Source organism: Cynocephalus volans, chromosome 14 (assembly GCF_027409185.1).
Source record: "Cynocephalus volans isolate mCynVol1 chromosome 14, mCynVol1.pri, whole genome shotgun sequence".
NCBI classification, from domain to species: Eukaryota; Metazoa; Chordata; class Mammalia; order Dermoptera; family Cynocephalidae; genus Cynocephalus; species Cynocephalus volans.
Genome location: NC_084473.1, coordinates 29,754,413 through 29,778,248, shown reverse-complemented (window position 1 = coordinate 29,778,248; position 23,836 = coordinate 29,754,413). Strand labels below are relative to the sequence as shown.

The following is a 23,836-nucleotide window of genomic DNA, read 5'->3' as shown; positions in this document are numbered from 1 at the left end:
AGGATCCCAGCCCAACAATTGGGTGTGAAGGCAGGATTTCCTCCAGTTAGAGGATCATTTTGCAAGCTGGCACTGGGGTTGGGATGAGAATAAATCACTTCCTGCTTTCTCAGAGCACCTTCCCCTTCAGGGTCTCCTGGGAGACGCTGGCAATCTCAGTGGCCCAGGGCCACTCTCTAACCATGAGGAATACACCCTTCAGAAGGTACTTAATAACCTCCCCTTAAAACATGAGGGATAACAGTTCAGATCTAGTGGGCACCTGTGATGTCCCAGGCGTTGTTCTGAACTTTCCATGGATTATCTCATTTCATTTCCACATCTGCTCTGATGTGAACACCATGACCCTCATCATCAAACAGGTCTAATAAAAAAGCCCACCTCATGGGATATACTGAAGATTAAGTTAGTTACAGAGCAACATCTAACCAGTACCTGGCATTTAGATTATCATCCCATGTGAAAGGGGAGAAGACAGGTTAGACCACTTGCCCCAGGTTATGCAAACAGTAAACAGCAAAGGTAGGATTTGAACCTGGCACTTGGATTTGAGGATTGATGCTCCTAACCACTACACTCACTGTCTCTGTTCCTGCCCCATGTCTCCCCTTGGCCAGGAAATACAGCCACATCTGGGGACAGGCCTGAAGGGCTGAGCCCCAAACAGAACTAGAACAAGGAGTGGGATAAGAAGACCACAAAGGAAAACAGTTTGGCAGGAGGTTGGCCAGGGCCAGTCCTTGGGGAGAAGGTGTGGCTTTGGGGCCCACAAATCCAGGAATGTACTCATCTCCTTAAACATCAGCCCTTGAGTTCACAGCTCCACCTCAATGACTGGGGTGTGGCATGCAAAAGCTGTTGCTACCAGGTGAGCAGAGCAGGCCCCAGACCTCCAGGCTCTAAAAGGGCACTTTTGGGATTTAGAAACAGTTGGGCCAGAGGATTTGAACAGACATTTCTTAAAAGAAGACTTACAAATGGCAAACAAATATATGAAAAAATACTCAACATCATTAATCACCAAGGAAATGCAAATCAAAACCACAAGGAGATAACACCTCACTCTGGTTATAATGTCTATTATCAAAAAGATAGAAAATAAAAATGTTGACAAGGATGCAGAGGAAAGGGAACTCTTATACACTGTTGGTGGGAATGTAAATTAGTACAGTCATTATGGAAAACAGTATGGAGGTTTCTCAAAAAACTAAAACTAAAAATACCGTATGATCCAGCAATCCCATTACTGGGTATATATCCAAAAGAAAGGAAATCAGTATGTCAAAGAGATATTTGCATCCCAATATTTATTGCAGAATTATTGACAATAGTCAAGATATGGAATCAACCTGAGTGTCCATCAACAGATGAATAAATAAAGAAAATGTGGAATTCATACACAATGGAATATTATGCAGCCATAAGAAACAATAAAATCCTGTCATTTGCAGCAACAGGGATAAGTCTGGAGAACATGATGTTAAGTGAAATAAGCCAGGCACAGAAAGACAAATATTTCATGTTCTCTCTCATTACGTGGGAGCTAGAAAAGTTGATCTCATAGAAGTAGAGAGTAGAATATTGGTTACCAGAAGCTGGGGAGGGTGGCAGGTGGCAGGGAAATAGGGAGAGGTTGACAAAAATACAGTTAGATAAGAGGAATAAGTTCTAGTGCTGGATAGCACAGTGGGGTGACTACAGCTAAGAAAAATTTATTGTATATTACAGAACAATAGCTGGAAGCAAAGATTTGGAATGTTCCTAACACAAAGAAATAATAATTGTTGGAGTGGCAGATATCCCAACTACCCTGATGTGATCATTACAGATTGCATACATGTTACCAAAACATCACATGGACCCCATAAATATATACAATTATTATGTATCAATTAAAAACATTAATTATTTTTTAAAAAAATGAAACAGCAGGGCCAGATTCCCCTGGGAAGCAACCTTTCATGAGACTCAGCACTGTGATTTGGGAGACCCCATCCATACTTGCTTGCCGAGCACCTGACCCAGTGAGTGCTTGGATGAGAAGCCCTAAATAGGGCCCCACAGGGGGCATGGCAAGTGTGGGTTGAGAGTGTACATGTGTGTGTGTATGTGTGTGTGGGGGGGACCATCAAAGGCTCTAGAGACAGCTGAAATTGAGAGGGGTGGAAAGGACCATTCTGAGGCAGCCTCGAAAACGCCCAGAAAGAACAGGGTCAATCAGCAGTGATGAAGTATTTTCCTTACACGGGCATCTCAAATTCCATCCCTGAGAGAGACAGGGTGTACTCAGCAGATGAGCAAAGAGCGATGCTTCCCAGCCAAACAGGGTGGCTTCCTGCAAAGTTTCGGTGCCGCAGCCTGAGGCGGCCCAGCAAGGGGCCTGCGCTGGGCCTGCTGAGCTGCTAAACCCACATGACCCCAAACTTGCTGACCACACAGGGGTCTGGAGAAACACAGAGTCTAATCGAGGCCACTAGCAAGTCCAGGGAGCACAGCCAGGCCAAGCAGAGAACCTGGGTCTGGGTAAATTCTCAAGGGCATTTGGGTATCGCTTGCAGCACTGGCTGCCCCTATAACAAAGCCACCACTATGTCCAGAAAGGAACATCTACTGAGGAATCTCATGCACTGCTACTTCATGGGAAGCGATACAGATGGCTTCTGTTGCCGGGTGAAAACATTCCCACAGCAGTGCAAAAAAAGAAAAGTTACTTCAAGACTGGGTAGGAATCGCTCAGTTGGAGACACACCAGAGTAAGAAGGACTGGACCAGCTGTGGGCCCACCGTGTGGCAGGCGCTGTTCTGGGACCTCTACCTGTAGTAGTCTGCTTAGTCCTACAAGCTCTTTGGGATGGCAGCAGCATTTCAGTTTTGCAGTTGAGTATGTTGAGGTTGCCCAAGTTCAGGGCCAAGTTAAAATATTTAGAGGTCCTAAGAGCTGGAAAACTGTTGGTACATCCCCCTCTCTCGCCATCCAATGCAAAATAAATAAATGCTAAACCGTGGAATAGGTGTAGGGAAATCCAATGCAATTCTGATTTTTCCCATGAGCACTACTTTTCTTTGTATTTTTCTTTTTTTGATTTTGGTAAACATATAGAACATAAAAATTTCCATTTTAAGCATCTTAAAACATACAATTGTGTGAAATTAATTACATTCACAATGCTGTGTGACCACTACCTCTGTCTATTTCCAAACTTTTTCATCATTCTAAACAAACTCTGTTCCCATTAAGCAATAACTTCTCATATTCCTACCCCCCTACTCCACCTCACCCCTGTTTCTGGTAACCTCTAATCTACTTCTGTCTCTGAAATTTATTTTACTTTTTTCTTCATATTTTTCTTAAGTTATTTCATAACATTTTCCTTTTTTTGGTTACCTGTTTGACTGGCGATCTAAGCATGTGGGCTGCTTTACTGGTGACCTAAGCACCCGGGGTAAGGTGTGGAGACAGGAATCTTAATCCAGTCTGCCTCCAAAGTACCCACTGCTGCAACAGTGGGGCCCAGACTCAGGGCTGCTGCTGGGATCCCTCAGGCTGCTGCTGCCTGGGGAGGGGAACAGAAAGGGGTGAGGCCACGAACACCGCTGCTGGAGGCACTGGCTGGGGAGGTGCTTCGGCTCAGCTGAAGAAAACGCCCTTATGGATTGTTATTCCATTGCCAACATGGCCTTGGACAAGTCACCCAACAGACTAAGAGCCTTGGTCTCCCTGGTTTATAAAATGGGGATAATTCTATGTTTCTAACTATCTCCATTAGAAAGTGAAGTTTCTGAGATTACATACAAGATCTGTGAAAAAGCAGGGGCTACCCTAGACGTTTGCCCACACTGGCACAGTCAACAGAGAAAATGAAGGCCTTGGTAAGCACTCAGCATATTCCCGCCTGGTCTCCAAATCCAGCTTAAATGCCTCCTGCGTGAAATTTATGCTGATTCATTCCCACCTTAACCCCACACTGCATGTACTTGCTCTCTTCCCTACAAATCTTATAGCTCTTAATTTGTATGTCTTTTAGGTACACCATAAAAGCACCTGTCACTTTCTGCCTTGTGTTATGGGTATTCATGTTATATATCTGTATCTTGGGAAAGTCAGTCCCTAACCTTCAGCTTTAAAATGGGGTCAATATAATAATACCCATCCTGTAGGCCTCCCAGAAATTTAGGGAGACTGTAATGCACCCGCAGACACAAAGTGAGCAGCAGGTGGGAGACTCTTTATGACCAAGCTGACGTCTGAGTCAGCTCCATCCCCTGCAGCAGCACCCTCAGCCCTGGGAGGAAGGGATTCCAGTGCGAAGGAGAACCTAGTGGCGAGACTGTGCAGCCTCCCGCTAGCCTCCCCTTGCTTGACCCCACCCAGCAACTGACCAGCCTGCCCAGGGCTCAGCATCACACATCTCCTCCAGCCCTCAGAGATCAGCCGAGGCAAGATCCCCCCTCCCCTTCACCCTGGCTATTGCAGTGCTGGAGAAGGGCTTCCTGCTACCCTCCTGAGGTCAGACCCTAAGTCTCATGTTACAGAATCAAGCCAGAAAGAGCCCCAAGCATGGTGCCTGGAGCACCATGGTGCTAAATTGGTCTGTCCCCCTCCTAACCCTGAGAGTAACCCTATGAGGTAGTTGCTACTATTCACATCTTACAGATAAGGAAACTGAGGGTCAGAAAGGTTAGGTGGTCTGATCTCGGTTAGACCTTCCTAACCAGGTCTCTTAGGAAGTAGTGGAGCCTGGATTCTGCTGGCCTAGGCTTGTTCCATGGCCTTTGTCCCACTGTCAGGGGAATGGGATGGAGACTTTTCTCCAAAGGTCTTTCTCTTTCCAGTAAATGCTTTTCCTGATAACCTCCAGATACCTGACTTCCAAGGCAGACCCTAAGCTGGACCTGAGGCAGGGGGACGCAGTTCCTCCGGCCTAGGGTCTTCTGTTCCCTCAATTAACACCCAGGCCTTGTATGAAGCAGGTGGATTTTCACCCAGCCCCACTTAGAGACCCAGCAGATCAGAGCCCTGACAGAAAAAGGACATCCACTGATCTCAGAAGCTAGACAGGGATCGAAGTGTTGTGGCTGGCAGGATAGACTTTGCAGAGGTCACTGGGTCTACCTGGAATGGTGACCCTCTTCCCCTCACCCTTTGGCTTTCCAGAAAACCATCTTTTCCGGGATGGCAATGCTGCAAAGACCAGGGGGAGGCCTGGGTGGGGATGCCAGGGTGGTGATGAGAGATGGTACAGCCACAGGCAAATACCAAGTGGACACAGAGAGTCCCCTGAATAAGTGGGGGAAGTTGAAAGGGCCATCTGAGTAGCTCTCACAGTGGAGCACTCCCTGCCCAGCAGCCCTACCATGTGCTCATACCTCAGAGTCCAAGTCCCTCTAGAGAAGGTTCAGGCAACCGTTGGGACCAGCCCAGACCTCCTGTGCAGACTAGGTCAGCTGAGCTCTGCAGCCCCAGCCCACAGCCAATCCCTCAGGGCCTCTGCTTCAGCTCTGCCTCATCCAGTGAGGCCACCCTCATAGCCCATGCAATACTCAGGCCTCCCTCAGCTACTCACCTCCACTAGCCATAGAACAGTGGAGCCTCAGAATGTGGGCAGCAAGGAGGAGTGACCAGGGGGCCGATGGTCCCAGGGAGGGGGATTCAAGGGATGCCAGCAAGAAAAATACTGAAGGGAGAAAAATAGTAGAGGCAGGAGGAAAGACTGCCAGGGCCAGAGGGACACAGAGCTACTGTACTCCAAAGAGGCAGTCTGTGTTGGAGAGAGCAGCTGCCAGGCCAATTTATTGTTTATTTTATTACCCTGGGTTGCTGGGCCTTAGGCCAAGGAAGTTATTTCAGGCAGAGATTGTAGCACATTAATTAGTTATTAGAAGAATGTCTTTTTCTGTGTGTTCTTCCTGAGACAAGAAATAGACCCCATGGCAGGCACATATAACTGAAAGTGGATGGACACTCAGGAGTCAAAAAGCCAAGAACTGGGGAACAAAGAGACAAGTCTTTGTTTCTGAGGGAGAGGTCCAGGCCTCTGATTGGAGATGAGAACCGAGGCAAGAGAGGGATGAGAGAGGGTGGAGAGGGAAGGGATCCTGAGATCTAGGCACAGGCAGAGTTGCCTACCCCAGGGGGCCTTATTTGCTTTGCGGAAAGGATGTTGTGCCAACCTACCCTCTTGGAAAGCAACTGCGAAATATGGCTCTTAATACAAAAATCAAAAAGTAAAAAAGAATTTTTAAAAACATGATACTCCACAAAACCTTTGGCCTAGTAATTCCACTTCTGGGAATCCCTGAGAAAACAGTCCAATATATGGAAAAATATTATGCACAGAGATATCCAGAGTGATTCTGCAATAGCAAAAAGTAGAATCAACCTAAAAGAAGTAGAGTGCTTGAATGAATAATTGCATATACATACAGGGAGCTGTTAAAAATCATGCTTACAAAGATATTTTAATAATATGGGTAATGTTCATGCTATAAGAAAAATTTTTTTTTAATTACATAGGTAATGCTCATGCTATAAGAAAAACAAACAAACCAGCACATAAAACTATATATATGACATGATTTCAACCGTGTTAGAAAATAGCTAAAAATACTGGAAAGGTATATACACATATACTTGTATACACACACACACACACATAACTTAAAATGGTTTCCACAGGAGTCATGGAGTAATGGGTGAATTTTTTGTCTTCTTCAAATCTATTCTCTTCTGCATTTTGCAATAAAAATGACTGTTTATTGAATTTAATGAGAAAGAAGAAACAAACGTAATTTGGTTTTGGCAGGTTTCCTGTGCTACAACCTTTCCTACCTGGCTGGGTGACTCTCCCTCAAGAGGAGAAAGCTTTTGATGCATGAGCTAAATTCAGTTACTGACACAATTGGGGAGGGAGCACTCTTGTACTCAAAGGATAAGAAAGAAGAGGGATCTGCCTCTCCCAGCCTTCCTGTCTCCCTCATATAAGAAATAATCTGTGGCAACTTGACTCTGCTACTTTCTTAGACCCAGTTAACAGCCAGCGATGACTCACATCACGCCAGGAGAGTGTCTCAGACAAAAGGCACTTAAGCCTGTCTGCTGCTTGGGGATCCTGCCCCAGGGACACTCATCTTTCCCCATTTCCCTCCCATTCTGCAAATGTCTACTGGGAGGGGACCCTCCCACAGCTGAGACACCCGGCAAGGCCCCGGCAATGCCAAGGCCCTGGAGGGGCCAAGGTACAGATATTGCCTTGTAAGTGCTCAAGCTCCAGGAAGGAGAAGCTCCAAATGATGCACTAAGAGTTATCACCAAGGTATGTTCAGAGAGTCAGGGAAGGCTGTGGCAGGGCAGGAAGAGTCTACAAATAACCTGTGCTTCCCAGGAGGCACAAACCAGACCTGGAGGAGGACAGAAATCACAAAGGAAACCTACAGAACCAGACAGCTCGGATGTGCCTTTAGCAGCAAGGGCAGGGGATGCTTAATAAAACAAGGGGTGTGGATTCATTAGATCAAGGGTTTTCACCGTGAAGTCCAAGAATGGCCTCTTGGACTCCCAACATTTGATGTAAATTTGGTATAGATGTGAATTTTTCTAAAGACAGGTCCACATCTTTCATCGGACTTCAAAGAAGGTGCTGATTTTATTAAAAGTTGAGAAGCAATAAATTAGATTAATCTCTAAGGGCTCCTGCAGTTCTAACAATATAAAATATAGAAGAGCCAACAGGCCCATCACTCCCATGTCCTGAACTTCTTCAGAAATCACTTGGCCTCTCAAAGCTGCTGAGCCCAGGGCTGTCCACTCCACAAGGACAAACTCGATCTGGCGTTCTGTTCAGACATGACACGTTATGATGGTGCACGTCCTACTCCAGAAGGCTTGTGTTATACGTTTAGGGTTAGAGAAAATTAGTACCTTGAAAATTAGTAACCAGACTGTTTACTTTTCTGCTCTCCTCACCAAACAAAGCACAGGGTTTTGCATGTTGCAGATGCTCAAGTAGCCAATAAATGGAAACAACAGGACACCTGCTTTCAAACCCTCTGCAGGAGATGAGAGTTTGGGGGCTACTGAACCCCCTTCCCACACTGTGGGAGCCTGACTCTCAACACAGAGGGCCACAGGCACTCTCAACAGTTTGGAGTGGCTGTAAAAGAGGCCTAGGAAAATGGTCTGGCCTTGGAGGTTGTGTGGATTGAGGACTAAAGAGAAGCCTGTTCTCTAAAGATACGATGAATTCTCATCACTCTGGTGGACAATATGCAGACCTCTCTGAATGTAAGGTGGCAAGTGGACTTGGAAAGGATACCTCCAGCCCAAGGATTCTGTAATTCAAGGGAATGGATGACTCATCCTTAAAGTGACAGCGTTTAGCCCGCCATCTCCTCACGTGCGTCTAGGACCTGCATCTCAGGTCTGCTGCCCACCCATTACATGGCTTTGGACAAGTCATTTAACCTCTGTATGCCTCTGTTATCTTACCTGCAAAGTCAAGCGGCTGCATGAGACAATGCCAATATCGCTTCCACCTCTGAAAGTCTTAAATATTATTATCGAGCCATTAAGACCAAACCAGAGAAAAGGGAAAAATAGCATTCTGCTTCTGACTCTGCTTCTGTTGTGATATACACTGTGACATACATTCTGTCAGGATATGCAAGTGCTATACATTGGAGCTCTGCCTTAGAGAAGGAAACTGATAAAAGCAGGACAAGTGGCACTACCACACAGGGGGCCACAGGGGTCCCCTGCCTACCTCCACTGGCAGGCCTGCTCCCATCAGAATTCCTCAGTGCAGCTGTAAGCCCACCCACGTGAGTGCCTAGTCCTTCAAAAGGCAAGAGAAGTGCATCCAGCCACGAAAGACACCCTAAAAAGTGAGTGTGTAAGACACCCCCACCAGCATAAGGTGCTCCAGAGACAGGAGCTCTCCCCCTTGTGCCTCCTGGGACTCAGTTTCATCATCTATAAAATGGGGAGAACAGAGATGGCTCTGAACTTGAACACTTCATAACAAACTGCCTGAGCCAAGGGGGTAAGTACCTCCAGGTAGGATGGGGAGCGGGATGAGCAGTGAAATTGTGGGGTACACGTTTTTACACCTGCACCCAGGGATTTCTTCAGAGCCCTTTGACTGAAGGCTTCCTGTGTGCCCCCAGGCAGGAGTGGGGCACTGGGAGTCACTGGAGGGTCTAAGTACCGGGCGGCGGGGTGGGCTGCCCAGGCCCTGGGCCGCTCACCTGATGAAGGTGGTCTTCCCGGTGGAGTACTGGCCCACTAGCAGGACCATGGGCTTGTTGTCGAAATCGGCATCCTCCAGGGCAGGCGAGTGAAACTCGTGGAAGCGGTAATGCTCTTCCAGGGGCAGCAGCTTGCTCTTGTAGAGCTTCTTGAGCCCCTCGCTCACCGTCTGGAAGACCTCAGGGTCCTTCCTCCGGCGGTCGTCGGTACCCAGCCAGCTGAACATCGCGGCCGCCGCTCGCCCCCCGCGCGCAGCCCCGGGGGAAGACTCCTCCCTAGAAGGTGCCCCGCAGGGCCGGCCGCCGAGCTCCCAGCCGCGCCGCCGCCTCACGCGAGCGCGGGGCTCAGCCGCACCATGGCTCGGGCGCGCGGCTCGGGGGACCGGGGGCGCGCTCTGTCCCTGCTACCGGGACCGAGCCCGGCCCCTGCTTCATCCAGCAGCCTGGGCCGGAGGGAGGAAAAATGATCTGGGCTGGGGTGGGAGAGGCTTGCAATGTCGGAGATTCAAGTGGAACCTGCGATGAAACTGCCTGATGCCGGGGTCCGATGCCGGGTCCCCGGTGTCCCCCCAGCCTTCGCCTGCTCTGCCTGGCGTGCAGCTAAGGGATGCTTCGGCTCTGCTCCTGTCCAGCCCGGGCGGCTCCGGGGAGGCGGCGGCGCTGCCCAGCCCGCGGACAGCTCTGCATCCGCAGCAGCATCCCGCAGCCCCGGGCGCGGGTTTAAATGCCAGCCGGGCAGGAAGCCGGCGCGCGGAGGAAGTCCCCGAGTACTGGCAAGACCCGGCCGGCCCCACGATCACGGGGGCGAGACGCCGAGCAGGGCGCCGCCATGTTTGTGGGCAGGCGCCACGCTTGGGACCCGATGCTGGGAAGGATGCTGACCTAGTCCGGTGGGAAAGCTCTGGCATTTCAGTCCCCGCCTCTGGAGGTTGATGTGGGAACAGCGCCCTCTCAGGGATGGCTGCGAAGACAGAGCGGACCTACTCACCACTCTCCCTGCTTTGAAATCGCCTTCCCTTTAGTTACTGAGATCAATTCCCTGGGAACACGGGTGCTCTAGCCTTTGGGAATATTTTTTTTGAGGCATGAGAAGAAGGGTCCAATATCAGGTTACATAAAATAACCAAAACTGTCACTAGCTAAACTGTTTGCTAGGCTTAAAGTGAAGTCAAAACCGTTGTCATTCATTCATCCATCCAGTCATTCATTCCAACAAAACAAAACAAGCAAAATCCCCACAACCAGTTTTATGGGGCAGACACAATTTTGGTGACTGTGGATACAAAGATGAGCACTATACAGACTCTCCCTTCCAGGAGCTCCAGTCAAGGCAGGCTTTAAAGAGGAGGCATGAGCAGAGGGCAATGGGAGCACAGGGGAGGAGGCATTTCTTTTGTGTGGATAATTTGAGGAAGGCTTCACAGGTAGCAAGACGGTGGGCCGGGCCTTAAATGATGAATCCACAGAAAGTAAGCCATTCCAGGCACAGTAAAGGGCATTTGCAAAGGCACGGGAAATCTGGAAGAACTTGGTGTGTCCAAGGCAAAGTAAACAGTTTGGCACAGCTGGAATATAGGGTTCAGAAAGGTGGAAGGGAGGACCTAAGCCAGACTGAAAGGCATGGGGACCCAGCAACAATGCTTTTCTAGTAACTGTTACGTTAATTACTGTGTGCGAGTGTGTGTGTGTGTGGGGGGGGGGGTCCAGGCTAAGCACCCAGCAAGTGTTGTTTCATTTCACCTTCACAGCACTCTATGATGCAGATCGTATTATCTCCAGCATCAAAACCAAGGAGAGTGGGTGGGAACATGGCCAGGTGTAGGCAAAAAGGTACATTGTCTGTATAGAATTTAAACCAATAATAAACCAACTCAATGTCTATCTGCTTTGTATTAGCACCGTTCTAATCAATGTCGTGTTAAAACACTCTTTCCTGCCAAGGCAGAGAGCTTCCACTGCCCTCCCTTCTGCAGATGAGGAAGCAGAGTAGGCTAATGGACCAGCGGGGACTGATGCCCTAGGAGCAGTGCGGGGGAGGGACTGGAGGAGCAAAAGAGGCTGGAGGCCAAGAGACCAGTTCGGAAACGATTCAAAAATTTAAGAGACAGCAGCAAGAGGAGTGGAGAACAGGTTGGATTGAAGAGGTTTTCTTTATGGCATAGAATTGACAAATCATGGTAAGCCATAAAAGAGTAAATGAAGGTGAGTCAGAGTCTAGCACGATCTAAATTTTCTACTGTAGGGGGCAAGGTAGTTGGAGAAGCTCTTCCACTAATGAGGGGAGTAAGGAAGAGAGCAGATTTAGCAGATAAAGATCATGTGTTCAGTCTGAAATATGTTTTGTTTGAAGTGCATGCGGGAGCTTCAAGGAGGAGTACGGTGAAGCTTCAGGGATTTCGGTGAGGATTATCAGAGGTGGGTGCTGAATAGAATCTCCTAAGTTACAGCTCAGATCTCCTGGCTCCCTCCTTGAACCGCAAAGCTTATCACTTCTTTCTGAGCTCGCTGAACCATGGTTGAGAAACCACTCAGATTAATATTTCAACCTTGGTGATAACCTTAGCACCAGCATATGAACCTAAGATGTAATATTAAAAATATTTAACAACTTCCCAGTGGAGCGAGGCCTGAGGCCCCACGTTGTGTCAGGTGTTAAGCCAGTACTGTCTGGAGCTTGGGGAGGTCTGAGCCTGTCCAGGGGCGGAGAGGTCAGGATAACCAGAGTGGCAGGGGGAAAATTGGAGGTCCCATTATGAAAATATTTCAATATTTCTCAAACCAGTGCAGCTGTGCTATTGTGTACCACTTAATGTCAGCTCTGAATATCTAATTTGCACAGTGCCAATTGACACATCTACTCTGGTCTCAACCCTGAATGGTTGAAAATCTATTTTCTTTAAAAAGGAACTAAGTATTAATTCAGCATTTCTATGCAAAAGATGTGTAAGACCTTTATGTGAAAAATGGTAAAACTTTATGAAAAGACTTTAAAGAAGTTCTAAACAAATGGGAGAGACATACCACGTTCGATCATGAAAAGATTCCATGTCACAAAGATGTGAGTTCTTTACAACGTAATTCAGTACTAGATAGATATAATTTAAATCCAAATCTGAACAGTGTTTTCCATGGAAATTAACAAGGTGATTCTAAAATGTATATAGAACAATGGTCCCAAAATAGCTAAGATATTCCAAGTGAAGAAGGAGAGGGAGAAAGAGGAGGAGGGGGAGAGAGGGAGAAGAAAACCACAGCAGCAACAGCAGCAGCAACAACCAAGTGAAGGGAACTCGTCCTCGTGGTTGCTATTATAAAATTGCAGTGGTTAAGATAGTGTGTTTTTGACATAGAGATAGGCCAACAGAGCAGTGACACAGCAAAACAGCCAGCAGAGATGGAAACCTTACATAAATAGAAGTTGCAATAGAGATCACGTGTATAGTGCCACAAGGTTAAGAATAATTCCTTAAATAAGACGCCAAAACCAACAACTGAAAATGAAAGAATTAATACATTTGGCAATAGTAAAATTGGCACTTCTGTTCAACTAAAGATACGAAGAGAGTGAAAAGACAATTACAATCCAAAAAAACCAACAAAAATGCATCAAAAATATATAATTAATGCCTGCCCATCGATAACACAGACATTCCAGCAACAAAAAAATGGGCAAAAGACATAAAAATTCCTTTTTCAAAGGCTACATGGATGTTCTATACACACAAGAAAAGATGTTGAATCTTAGTAGTAGTTAGAGAAACGGCAATCGACAATAACACTTCACACCCACCAAAATGGCCAAAATCAAAAAAAGTTGAATGATACCAAGTGTTGGCGAGGATGTGGAGCAGTGGAGCTCTCTCACTCAGTGCTGGTGGACGTGCAGATTGACACCACCACCTGGGGAAACAATTTGGCACGGCCCAGTACAGCTGAAGGTGTGCGTGTGCTACCTGTGTCCTGCAATTCCATTGCAAGGCATTATCTAGAGAAACTCTTGCACATGTGCATGGGGAGATAAGTATAAGAATGTGGATGACAGCATTATTTGTAGCAGCAAAAAATTGTAAACAACTAAATGTCCTTTCCCAAGCAAATGGATACATTTTGCCATGTTCATGTGACAAAATACATACTATACAGATGAGAAATGTGGGAGCTACTGATGCCACTGAGTACTGAGTGAATAAAGCCAGAGGTAGGTGCTTGTGCGTAGTAAAATACCATTTCTTTGCAGTTTTAAATCATACAAAAATCATGGGCTATTGTTTTAAAAAAGAGGAGCAAGGGAATATAAAACACCAGACAGGAAAGTGGTGCCCTCTGGGGACAAGAAAGTAAACGGAATTTGGAATGGGTGCACAGGGGGCTTCAACTATATTTGTGATATTTTATTTCTTAAATTTGATAATGAGTACTTGGCTGTTCATTTGTTATTCCCCCTATCTTTCATAAAAAGAAATTTGTTCCTTGGAGGCACAAAATTGATTTTTTCCATAATCGTGGTTCAAGACAAACTCTTTATATCTGGTTCTTTTATTGATTTTGTTTTCTTTTTAAAAATTTAACGCATTTTTAAATAACATAATGAACCCTTGGTGAGCTCGTCATCCAATCCAAGGACTAGAAAAATTAGCAATAATTTACATCTACCTATGTGTTCCTCTTCTCTCCTGCCGCCTGCCCCTTCTCCACCCCTAGAGGGAACCACTATCCTGAATTTAGTGTGCACTATTCCCTTGCTTTTTAACTTAATGTTTTCACACATGTATTGGTGTTTTTGGACTTTACAAAAAGCATATCCGGCTGCAGGTAGTGCCCTGTAACTAGACTTTTCTCCCACTTGACATGTTGTCAGCAGCAATTGTTTTCAGCCCCTCTGGCTCCTCAGGGTATCTCTCCTGCAGGTGCTGCTTCCAGCACAGCCTGTGGCTCCTATATTCTGCCCCCCCCTGAGGGTACATGGGGGTTCACAGTCAGACAACTTGCAGTACTGCAGTAAATAGAGTCCTGGTCTCCCCACGTGTTTGCCATATGACCTCAGGGAAAGCGGCTTCAGCCTCAAGCCTCAGCTCTTGGACCCTGCGATGGAGATGGTAAGGGTGTCTTTCAGGATTAAAGGAGACAGTGAATGTAGCACGCTTAGTGCGATGACTGGTCTGCTGAGAGTGCTCAGTATATACACGTAGCTCTTAATGTTATAATCACTATTACTTTGATTCACTACATGGCACTGCCCTGTATCCTGTTTAACAAGCTATTTAATAGCTATTGAATAAGCTCGATTTTTAGTAGCTTATTTAATAGCTTTCATATTTAATAAGCTATTTAATAAGCTAGACCTAATAAGTTAGTGAGTAACTCCTTTCGGTTCATTTGTATCTTAACTGAAGATGGCTCATCAACTTAAAGGAATATAATTACTAATAATGGAATCTGTAGCATTTGTTACAGGCCCTTGGAGATGACACTACGAAATAGCAGCCTTTCCTGTCTCTTCCCCTTTCTCTTCCATTTCTCACCAAGATCGCCAAGGTGTGGCCAGAAGTAAAGGCAGGAGCTAGAAACTGCAGAGGCAACCTGGAGTCAAAGCTGGAGCCCTGGCTGGGGAGGTGAGAGAAATCAGGAAGTACAGTTCAAGCATGGCCCACTGTCCACAATCTGGCCTTGGGGTCCCCTCTGAACTTGGCCCCAACTTACTGCAGCCCAGCGAGCCTCCCGCAGCGTCGCACGTGCATGGGGCTCCTTTGCTTACCCTGTTCTGGGAACCTCAGTCTCCCCTCCGCTGCCCCTCAGCCGGAGGATGCCCGCTCATGCCTTAAGCTGCTCAGTAGTCTCCACTCTGAAGAGGTGAGCTAGCAGCAGTCCCATGAGAGTTGGCTGCTCACCTCTCTCATTTCTCTTACTTCCAAGCTATCTCACCTGACCCTACTACCACATTTATAGCACTTTGCTATAACTATATGAGTATGTTTAAATTATTTGCCTCTCAAGCAGATAGTGCACATCCTCAGCCTGACATCCTATTTCACTCATTTTGCTGATCTCAGTTGGACGGGAAAGTGCATCAGCTCAGCCAATTCCTACTGTTGAGATTCAGGGTAAGTTATTTAGCCTCTTTTTATGACAACATCCTCATCCTTGAAACCAGGTCTAACAGTGACACTTAATAATATTGTTGTGGGGATGAAATGAGACAGTGTAGGTCAAGGACCTAATACATTTTTATATAACTATAGTAAGTGTTCAATAATAAATAGTAGTTACTTCCCCTTTGAACTAATGGATACTGAATGTACACAAGAGAAGGGAAGTCTGGAATAAAAATAAAGGGATGAGGTAATTGTGCTTAGGAAGTTTATAAGCCAAAACGTAAATGAAGAAAGAAGGTCAGGCTGGGTCCAGTTGTCCAGTTGTCCTGTTATCCAGGTGTAACATTACCCATTCACACCATTATTACCATATCTAATTAATTGCTGGGGCATGGCTCTCTCATATTGCAGCTCTCATGGGCAGAGAGATCACTTCATCCCTAGGTGTAGCAGGAGCAGAGCTAACCTGAGAAATCCAACAGTGCAAAGAGAAAAGCCCACCATAGGGGAGGCAGTGGTGCATGTCTGGCTTTATTAAAATGCCTGCTCGCTGAGGCTTCACAACTCAGTTTTCTAAGAACCTCAACCCCCAAAGGCAAGACATTTGTTACCTACAAGAGGTGCGCTACCGTGAGAAAACCTCCCCCTCATCACCTTCACTGTCAGTCTCTGCTTTAGGAGCACGTGTGTTGCCAGAGGGCTGGCATTGCCACTGTAGCAACGAGTCCTCACAGCAGTCCCGAAGGGCAGAGAAGGGATGCTTCCCTGAGGAAACCCTAGCACAGAGCAGTTGCAAGCTTTGCCCACACTCATCCTTCATTGAGCTGTCATCCCATCTACTTTCCTCCTCAATCCACAAGAAGTGTGAGGCAGCTTACCAAAATCTCTGGAATTCTAAAAGATAAATTAGTCCTTGGAGGAGCAGATATGACGTGAATGGGCAGTAGGTGGTACAGTAATAAATGTCAGGGGAGATGAGCACGTGAGTCCTCCCTAGAGGTAAGCAGTATCCGGTTTGGCTCTGAGCTGCTCCTTGATCAAAGCAAAAACAGAAACAAGTTCTTAGTTCCAAGCGCAGATACATCAGTCTGTTCCTGCAAGCAGAGTCTTGACTGCACCAGGCCCCTAAAAATCCAGAGCTGAAGGGCCCCAGAAACAGCACCAGTTCCCGGCATCTTTCCTGGGTTGTTAATGTGATTTAGGCGTCTGCCTCCCCACTAGGGAAAGGTCCTCAAAGAGGAACGTGCTCTTTGAAAGCCTCACAGGGCTGGTGCAGCCACCCAAACTTGCATCATTCATGATGTGGCTGTTGATAAGCAAACAGAAAGACCAGAAATGCAAATTGCTTGTAGTTGGTCAATGATTATAAAATAATAAGGCTATGACCATCACAAAAATGCCTGTGAGCACAGAGAAGCTGATAAATGCAGAATATATGAGTGAAGATTATTGAAAAATATAAAAGCAGACAAAGGGGGAAATTACAGCCTGCTCTTATAGAGCTGCCCATGTCTTTAAAAGCCTGCTGCTCAGCGGCCATGCCTTGCTTTTTCTTTATATTAAAATTGAACTTATTTTTACTTTATTTAGTTTATATTTTGCTTTTTAATTTTGATCATAGTACTACTGGAGGAGAGGGACTGAAAAGTCAGATACCTGACCTCAACCCATCCTCTACCAGGTTCTTGACTCTGCTGCAGGAGAGAATTCAAGAGCAGAGTCAGAGCAGACGGCACGAACAGATTTAACGTATAGAATAAGAAATACATACTTAACAGGCAAAGTGTGGGCTGGCTCGAGAGTGAGCACTGCCCTGCCTTCTTCCTGGATTCTATCTTTATAGTTGGCTGTTGTATACATATTCGTGTCATCTAATGAATATTTAACTAAAGGGGTGTTTCCCAGTGATGTAACTGGTTATGTAACCTAACCTTGTGCATGCTCTACTTTGCTTCTTTGGAGCATGCTCAGTGATTAAATTCTAACATATTCACTGGGAAATACTTGGAATATATTCAGTGCTCTCTAACACCTCCAGTGGAAAGGTCATTCAAGATAAACTCTTATTTGCTGAGGGTGCTCAGCCACTGAAATTAGGAAAGTCTGTCTCCTGTGGCCTCAATCTCCCCGTGCTGGTGCTGAAAGTAGGTGCTGCATGCAACAGTAACTCAGGGCCTAGAGGAGGGGATTGAGTCCTAGGGGAGTGGTTTGAGACCCAGGGGAGTGGCCTGAAATCTAGGAAAACTGAGTACCTCCTATCTCAATAGGATTTGTCTTTTACTTACCAAAGTTTAATACTGTTTAATAGCCAAAGCTATAGATTTAATGTGTTATAATTTCTTCTATTATTGCTAAACTTAGAAAGAGTTCGCCTCAGGAATTTGAGAATTTATTTTCTCTTCATATTTTGTAATTTTTCTGTGGTTTTAAAATTTTATATGTGATGTTTTAATTTATCATCTTTTTCTTATATAAAGATGTGGGGTGATAATTTATTTGAAATTGATTCTTTATCAGTTCTCTCAGTTGAATAATCTTCCATGCTTTTTTGATTTGTCAAATCTTTTTAAAGATAAATTATTATACATGATGGGATAATATAAGCCCTATTTTAGAGTTATCTATTTTGTTTCAATTAGCTATTTGTCTATTTTTGGTAACATGCTATTTAAGTTTTTGTAACTTTATAATACATTTTAATGCCTGCTAGGAATAGTCCCTCCCCCCTTATTAGTGCATGTTAAAATTTTCTTAGATATTCTTATTTTCTTCCTGTTGTCATTGTTGTCTTCTTTTTCCTCCTTCTCCTTTTCTCTCTTTCTCAGTCTTCTGTTTCTTCTAATTGAAAAGTGATCATGGAAATTAGGGGGTAATTTTGCTTCAGTATTTTTTCTGTGCATGTATTTACTTACCATCTGTTCTGTTCTCCTAGTCAACATCTTATCATGAGTACTTTCACATATCCTAAAAGAATATTCAAACAATTAAATTGAAATGATACTAATATTTAACTATGTGGAAATCCCATAATTTAATTAACCATATTCCATGATGGACATATGTCATTTACAAAATTATTGTCAATGATAATGAAAGTTTTATGTCAGATTTATCTATTCTGCTTCAGTGATTATCATTAAAGATGAAGTTTGTACATATATCTTCATCTGTGGTTTTATTTACTTTAGTATATATTTTATAAATGGCATTATTGGGAACATTATTAATGCTTTTGATACTTATCACCAAATTTCTTTCCAAAAGAGTTGCATCAATTATATTCTTACACAGTGATATCAGAATTCATAGTTTTTTTTCTCCTCCAGCACCGTGTGTTATAATTTTAAAATTGTCACCAATTTGGGAAGTGAAAAACATCTCATTTTTTAAAATTTGTATAATTTTATTATAAAAAAGTTTGAAATTTGTTGCTTGTTTATTAGCCATTTGTATTTTTTTCTGTGATTGTCTAGTTGTTTTCCCCTTGTTTTTCTAAGCACGTTTAGTGTTTTTCTTATTATTTTGATAGAGCTTCCTCTTTTTACAGTATGGACATTAATCTGTTGTCTTTGTGTTTGTTAGCCACGTTAATTTTACCTTTTTTTTTTTTCCTATGGGTGGCTGGCAGGTACGGGGGTCTGAACCCGTGACGTTGGTGTTGTAAGGCTGCGTTCTAACAAACTGTGTTAACTGGCTACCTTTTATCTAGTTTAATTTTAAAGAAGTTTTGCCAATTACCTTCTCCTTGTCTCTTCTCTACTGCATAAAACAGAATCATTGAGATTTTTTTAAAAATCAGAATCTCATTAAAACTATAGATTAATTTTAGAAGGAGTGACATCGTTTTAGTACTTAATTTTTTCATCCAGAAATGTGGCATGACTCTCCATTTAATCAAATATCTTTTACATCTCCGTAAACTTTTTTGTAGTTTTCTACTTTTCCCTTCAAATAGGTCAGAAACATTTTCTTTAAGATTATTCCCAGTTCTTTATATTTTCATTGTTGTTATACATGAGATATTTCTATTATGGTAACTTCTAATTGTTTATTATTATATATAGGAATGCCATTAATTAAAAAATATTTATCTTGCATATAGTTTGTTTTAATATTCATCAATTTAATAATTTTTAGTTCATTCTTAGGTTTCCTAGTTTTATTAGGATCATCATAGTATTTTTCCTTTTTATTAATACTATTTTAAGTTATAATTTATATTTCACATTTTCATCAGAATTTTCAGAACAATGTTGAAGATAAAAAAGCATTTTTGGTTTGTTCCTGATTTCAATGATATTCTAATACTTGTCTGGACTCTGTTTTCTTTGCCCCCTCCCCCATCAACCAAGCCCCTTGGCTTGGGAATTGTGGTCTCTTTCAACACTTATGATTTCCTATTGGCTGGATTAAAACAATATATTTCTACCAAAACAAAGCATCTGGTATGTAACATCTTCTCAGTTTTAACAGACATATATTTGTTTGTATATAGAACCCTACATACATAAAAACATACTGTATAGGGTATATACTCTGAGTGTTCTTTCTTGGAAGGCTGGGTAGACAGAGGGCAATGCCATTAATAGAAACTGAGACCACAGGAAGGGCAGCTGGTTTGAGGGATTACCGACTGATAACCATAAGAATACTGAAGCACTGTCCCAGCATTTTCTCAAAGGATTTTTCCTTTACGAGATGAGACAGAATTCACATGTTAAAAAGACATGAGATTTAATTGACAACAAACTCAATGTGTCTCAACACTGAGATGTAGGTGCCAAAAATGATTATAATGTTCTAGCTGCATGAACACAAACATAGGAAAAATGACTATCAGCGTTGATGGAGAGCCTGTTAAATGTCAGGCATTATGCTAGGTGTTCTCACAATGATTACTTCATTTCGTTTTCACAGTGACAGCTCAAACTGTCATTATTCTCCCAGATAAAGAAAAGGAAGCTTAGAACTGTACCTAGAAGGAGGCAGCGCAAGGGAGGTGCCCCAGCGTTCCTGAAGTATAGGGTCTTGAACTGATGGATGTGCCCCAGATGTGGTCTGATGTGGCATGCTTGACAATGAGGGAATGGGTGACTAAATTGTGTTGTGAGTAATTTAAGGAGCTAAAATTTAAAAAGTTATATTTGAAGGGCTGTCACAAGGGAGGGAAAAAACTGTAGATAGCCCAAAACAATCAATCTGCTACTGTGATATTACCCACTTGCAAGATTCCAGTTACCATCTGCATGCTGACAAGCTCAAACATTCCTATCTCCAGCCTGAGCTTCCCCTTTTGTCTTGGTCAGTTTAGGCTGCCATCACAAAGTACTGGGTTGCTTAAACAACAGATGTTTATTTCTCACAGTTCTGGAGGTTGGAAGTCTGAGGTCTGGGTACCAGCACAGTCAGGCTCTGGTGAGGACCCTCTTCTGGGTCAGACCACCAACTTCTCATTGTATCCTCAGGGGGACAGAAAGTTGGTGGGAGAGCTCTCAGAGGCCTCATTTATAAGAGCAGTAATCCCAGTCATAAGGCTCCACCCTCATGACCTAATTGCCTCCCAAAGGCTCCACCTCCTAATAACCTCACATTGTGGGTTAGGATTTCCACATGAATTTTGGGGAGACACAAAACATTCATCCCATAACAACTTTGAAGTCCAGATCTTTTTCTGAAGTCTTTACCTGGATATCCTGTAGGCAAATCACACTCAGTTCCAGGGGTTGAAAGTTTCCCCAAAACCTCTAAGTAAGCACCAAATCCAATCATTAAGAAGTAATCATAATTATTTTAACAAAATTTATTGAGCATTTATTATGAATCAGCCTCTGGACTAGGTGTTTTATGTTTATTACAAAATGAATAATTGAATTTTCCACTAATTATATAAAGTATTTATTATTTCCATTTTGAGGGTGTTAGTGTCCTGAGGTTATCCAACGAGTAAGGGGTGGCATAGGGATCAAACCCCAGGTTTATCTGTCTCCAAACATAAGCTCTTTCCAGGACACAAACTCCACAATTCCAGAGAGGACGGATCAAGGTAAAGCACACCAGGCTTGGGGAGGTCCAGTTATGAAGGCTGCCCCTTCATAATGGGTGACCAATATTTTCAGAGCTGCTTCCTCGTTCCTGAAAGCCCAGACTCAAAGGCTTATCAGAGATTTTATTTTTGAGTTAAAGCGATGTTTAGTCTTATAACCTTTGAAAGGTTCAGACAAATCTTTCCACCGGACTGTTGGAGGAAAACATATTTCAACATAAATCCCTGACATTCTCCTGTTGAAAACTTAAGCCCATGGAACTCCATGAAAACGTGATTTTCTGGATATAGAAAAAGCCTTAATTTTAAGATAATGCAAGCTTCAGGATGGCTAGTTGACGTAGTTGTTAAGGTAAGGAGTTCCTTTGACTGGTAGACCCAGAAGCTTTCATGCTAGAGACATCGCTTTAGATGGTTGTGCATGACAAAACTCTGAGGAGTTGGGACTGCTGAGCTGGCAGCTCTACTGGAGTCATTACTCCAGCTGGAATACTGCTGACTTCAGACAATTTGCTCCTCCTTTCTTGCATCTTCTGGGCATCAGGCACAATGTCTTACCCACTTTTGTACCCTTGGGATCAATCACAGTTTTTTACCATTGTGGCTTCTTTCCTAACTATACCTCCAGTGACATGGAACAGAAATCTTGCCTTCACCTCTCAGAAGGAAATATAGAAATCACGCTGTTCTTCCTGGCTATCGATTACCCTTGTCATGAGCATCATAATGACAAATAAATTTTCTGCCAAGAAGGGCCAGGTCACAGGTCAAAAGGAAAACAAAAAGCAAATGAGCAAACCAAAAATGACAGCTGAGGGGCTGGCCTGTGGTTCACTTGGGAGAGTGTGGTGCTGACAACACTCAGTTAAGGGTTGAGATCCCCTTACTGGTCATCTTTAAAGAAAAAAAAAAAAAAGGCAGATGAGCAAAGGTACAACTGTAAGACACTGGGAAAAATGGTGTCGGGAACAAGGTAAGGGTCGGGAATAAGGATGGTTAGAGATACGTTCTTTGGTAGGGTATTGATTTGGACATGTTTAACAATGCCAAGTATACAATTAAGAATAGAGGCAGAAAATAAGAGATGTACACTGTGAGACTTTGAAAGAAAAAAGTCTAGATAGCGTTTTAATCTGTCAGGGAACCAGACTAGGAGCTAAAAAAGAATTAAAAAGGAAACCATACTGTAGAGCCTTTTAAAATTTTCTCTTTGGACAGCCTTTGTTTGGGGGAATAGTCCATCACCTCATAATTGTGTGATTTTTGAGCATAGCAGGAAGGCCCATCATGCCAAAAGGATCTCCTCTGGTGGCTTATTCTTAATAGATAAAGTTCTATGCTTCAAGGTCTATTTTTTAAATTGAATCATGGGCACCTGACAATTAAACTGTTATCAGTCATGAGCATCTTTTCATAAATTAGGTTACAGCTCCTTTCCAATGATCACAGGAGAAAAGAAAAGCCAGAGTGCTGGATTGATGCATATTTTGTGAGCTTGTTAGGGGAATGTCAAAATGCACTACTTGTCTAACTAAAATGTTATATGCCTGCCACATATAAGAGTGTTCCAGGTATTGCCCCAGTGTGACAGCAAGTGCTCCCCTGGACCAATATTAGATCAGAGAAGGCAGGGTAGAGAAGACAATGACCAAAATAGAGAGTGATGGAGGGAGGTTCCTGCCTCTGCTTCCATTTAACCTCTGTCCACCCCAAATTTAGTGACCAAATCTGGCTCAAGACTGGGGAAAATCTAGGGCCCAATTTAGATATTTTGTGAATCCTTGAAGACTTATTTCTATAACTTTGCTCTTTACTTGTTTGATTTTCTATGATCAAGCAATTGCCTTGCATGCTAATGCCACTAAAGGGCTCCCTGCCTAGAAACCCTTGTCCTATAAGAAAGAGGTCAACCTTACCTCTGCTGCCTTTCTAGGCATCCTACAGTGCTCTGCGCCTTGGTCACCACAGCTATTTGGACCCTCTGATGCTGCCTGCCTGCTAGAGCTTGACCTCGTGTATATCTGCATCTTCTTGCCCTCAGTACCTCAGGTCCTCCTGACCACTGCCTGATATTTGGGTTGTGTCCTGTGCCTACCTCGCCTGTCTGAGCAGTATGGCCTGCAGTGCTGTCCCCACGGCCTTTCCAGGTACAGCATACTTTGTCAATTCGAGTTCATTTGGGTTATGCATTATAAATAGAAATCCTTGAAATTCTAATTAGCTCTCTGAGAACTTAGGAAAACACCCTTCTTTTGAAAAGAAAATAGCTTATCTGTTTTTATTTCCATACTTCACAGTGAATTTTGTGAAGAATATTTTCCTGCGACATAATGAAAATATCGAGTGTGAAGGAATTGATAACTTAGGTCTTGCAATTTACTTGGAAACCTTGGAGCTGACTTTTAATTTATGAGCTAGCCCACAAAGCCTCTTTTTATTATCTTGGTTTTTGGATAAA

The 23,836-nt window shown here is 43.9% G+C and overlaps 1 protein-coding gene across 1 annotated transcript in view; it reads right to left on the bottom strand.

Moving 5' to 3' along the window:
• The window catches only part of EHD3 (EH domain containing 3), a 29,784-nt gene extending 20,314 nt beyond the window's left edge, over positions 1-9,470 (bottom strand). The window contains exon 1 of the mRNA XM_063078745.1: positions 9,244-9,470. Within this exon, the coding sequence (XP_062934815.1) occupies positions 9,244-9,470 (227 nt within the window). The remainder of the gene's footprint in view (positions 1-9,243) is intronic.
• Between the last annotated feature and the right edge of the window lie 14,366 nt (positions 9,471-23,836).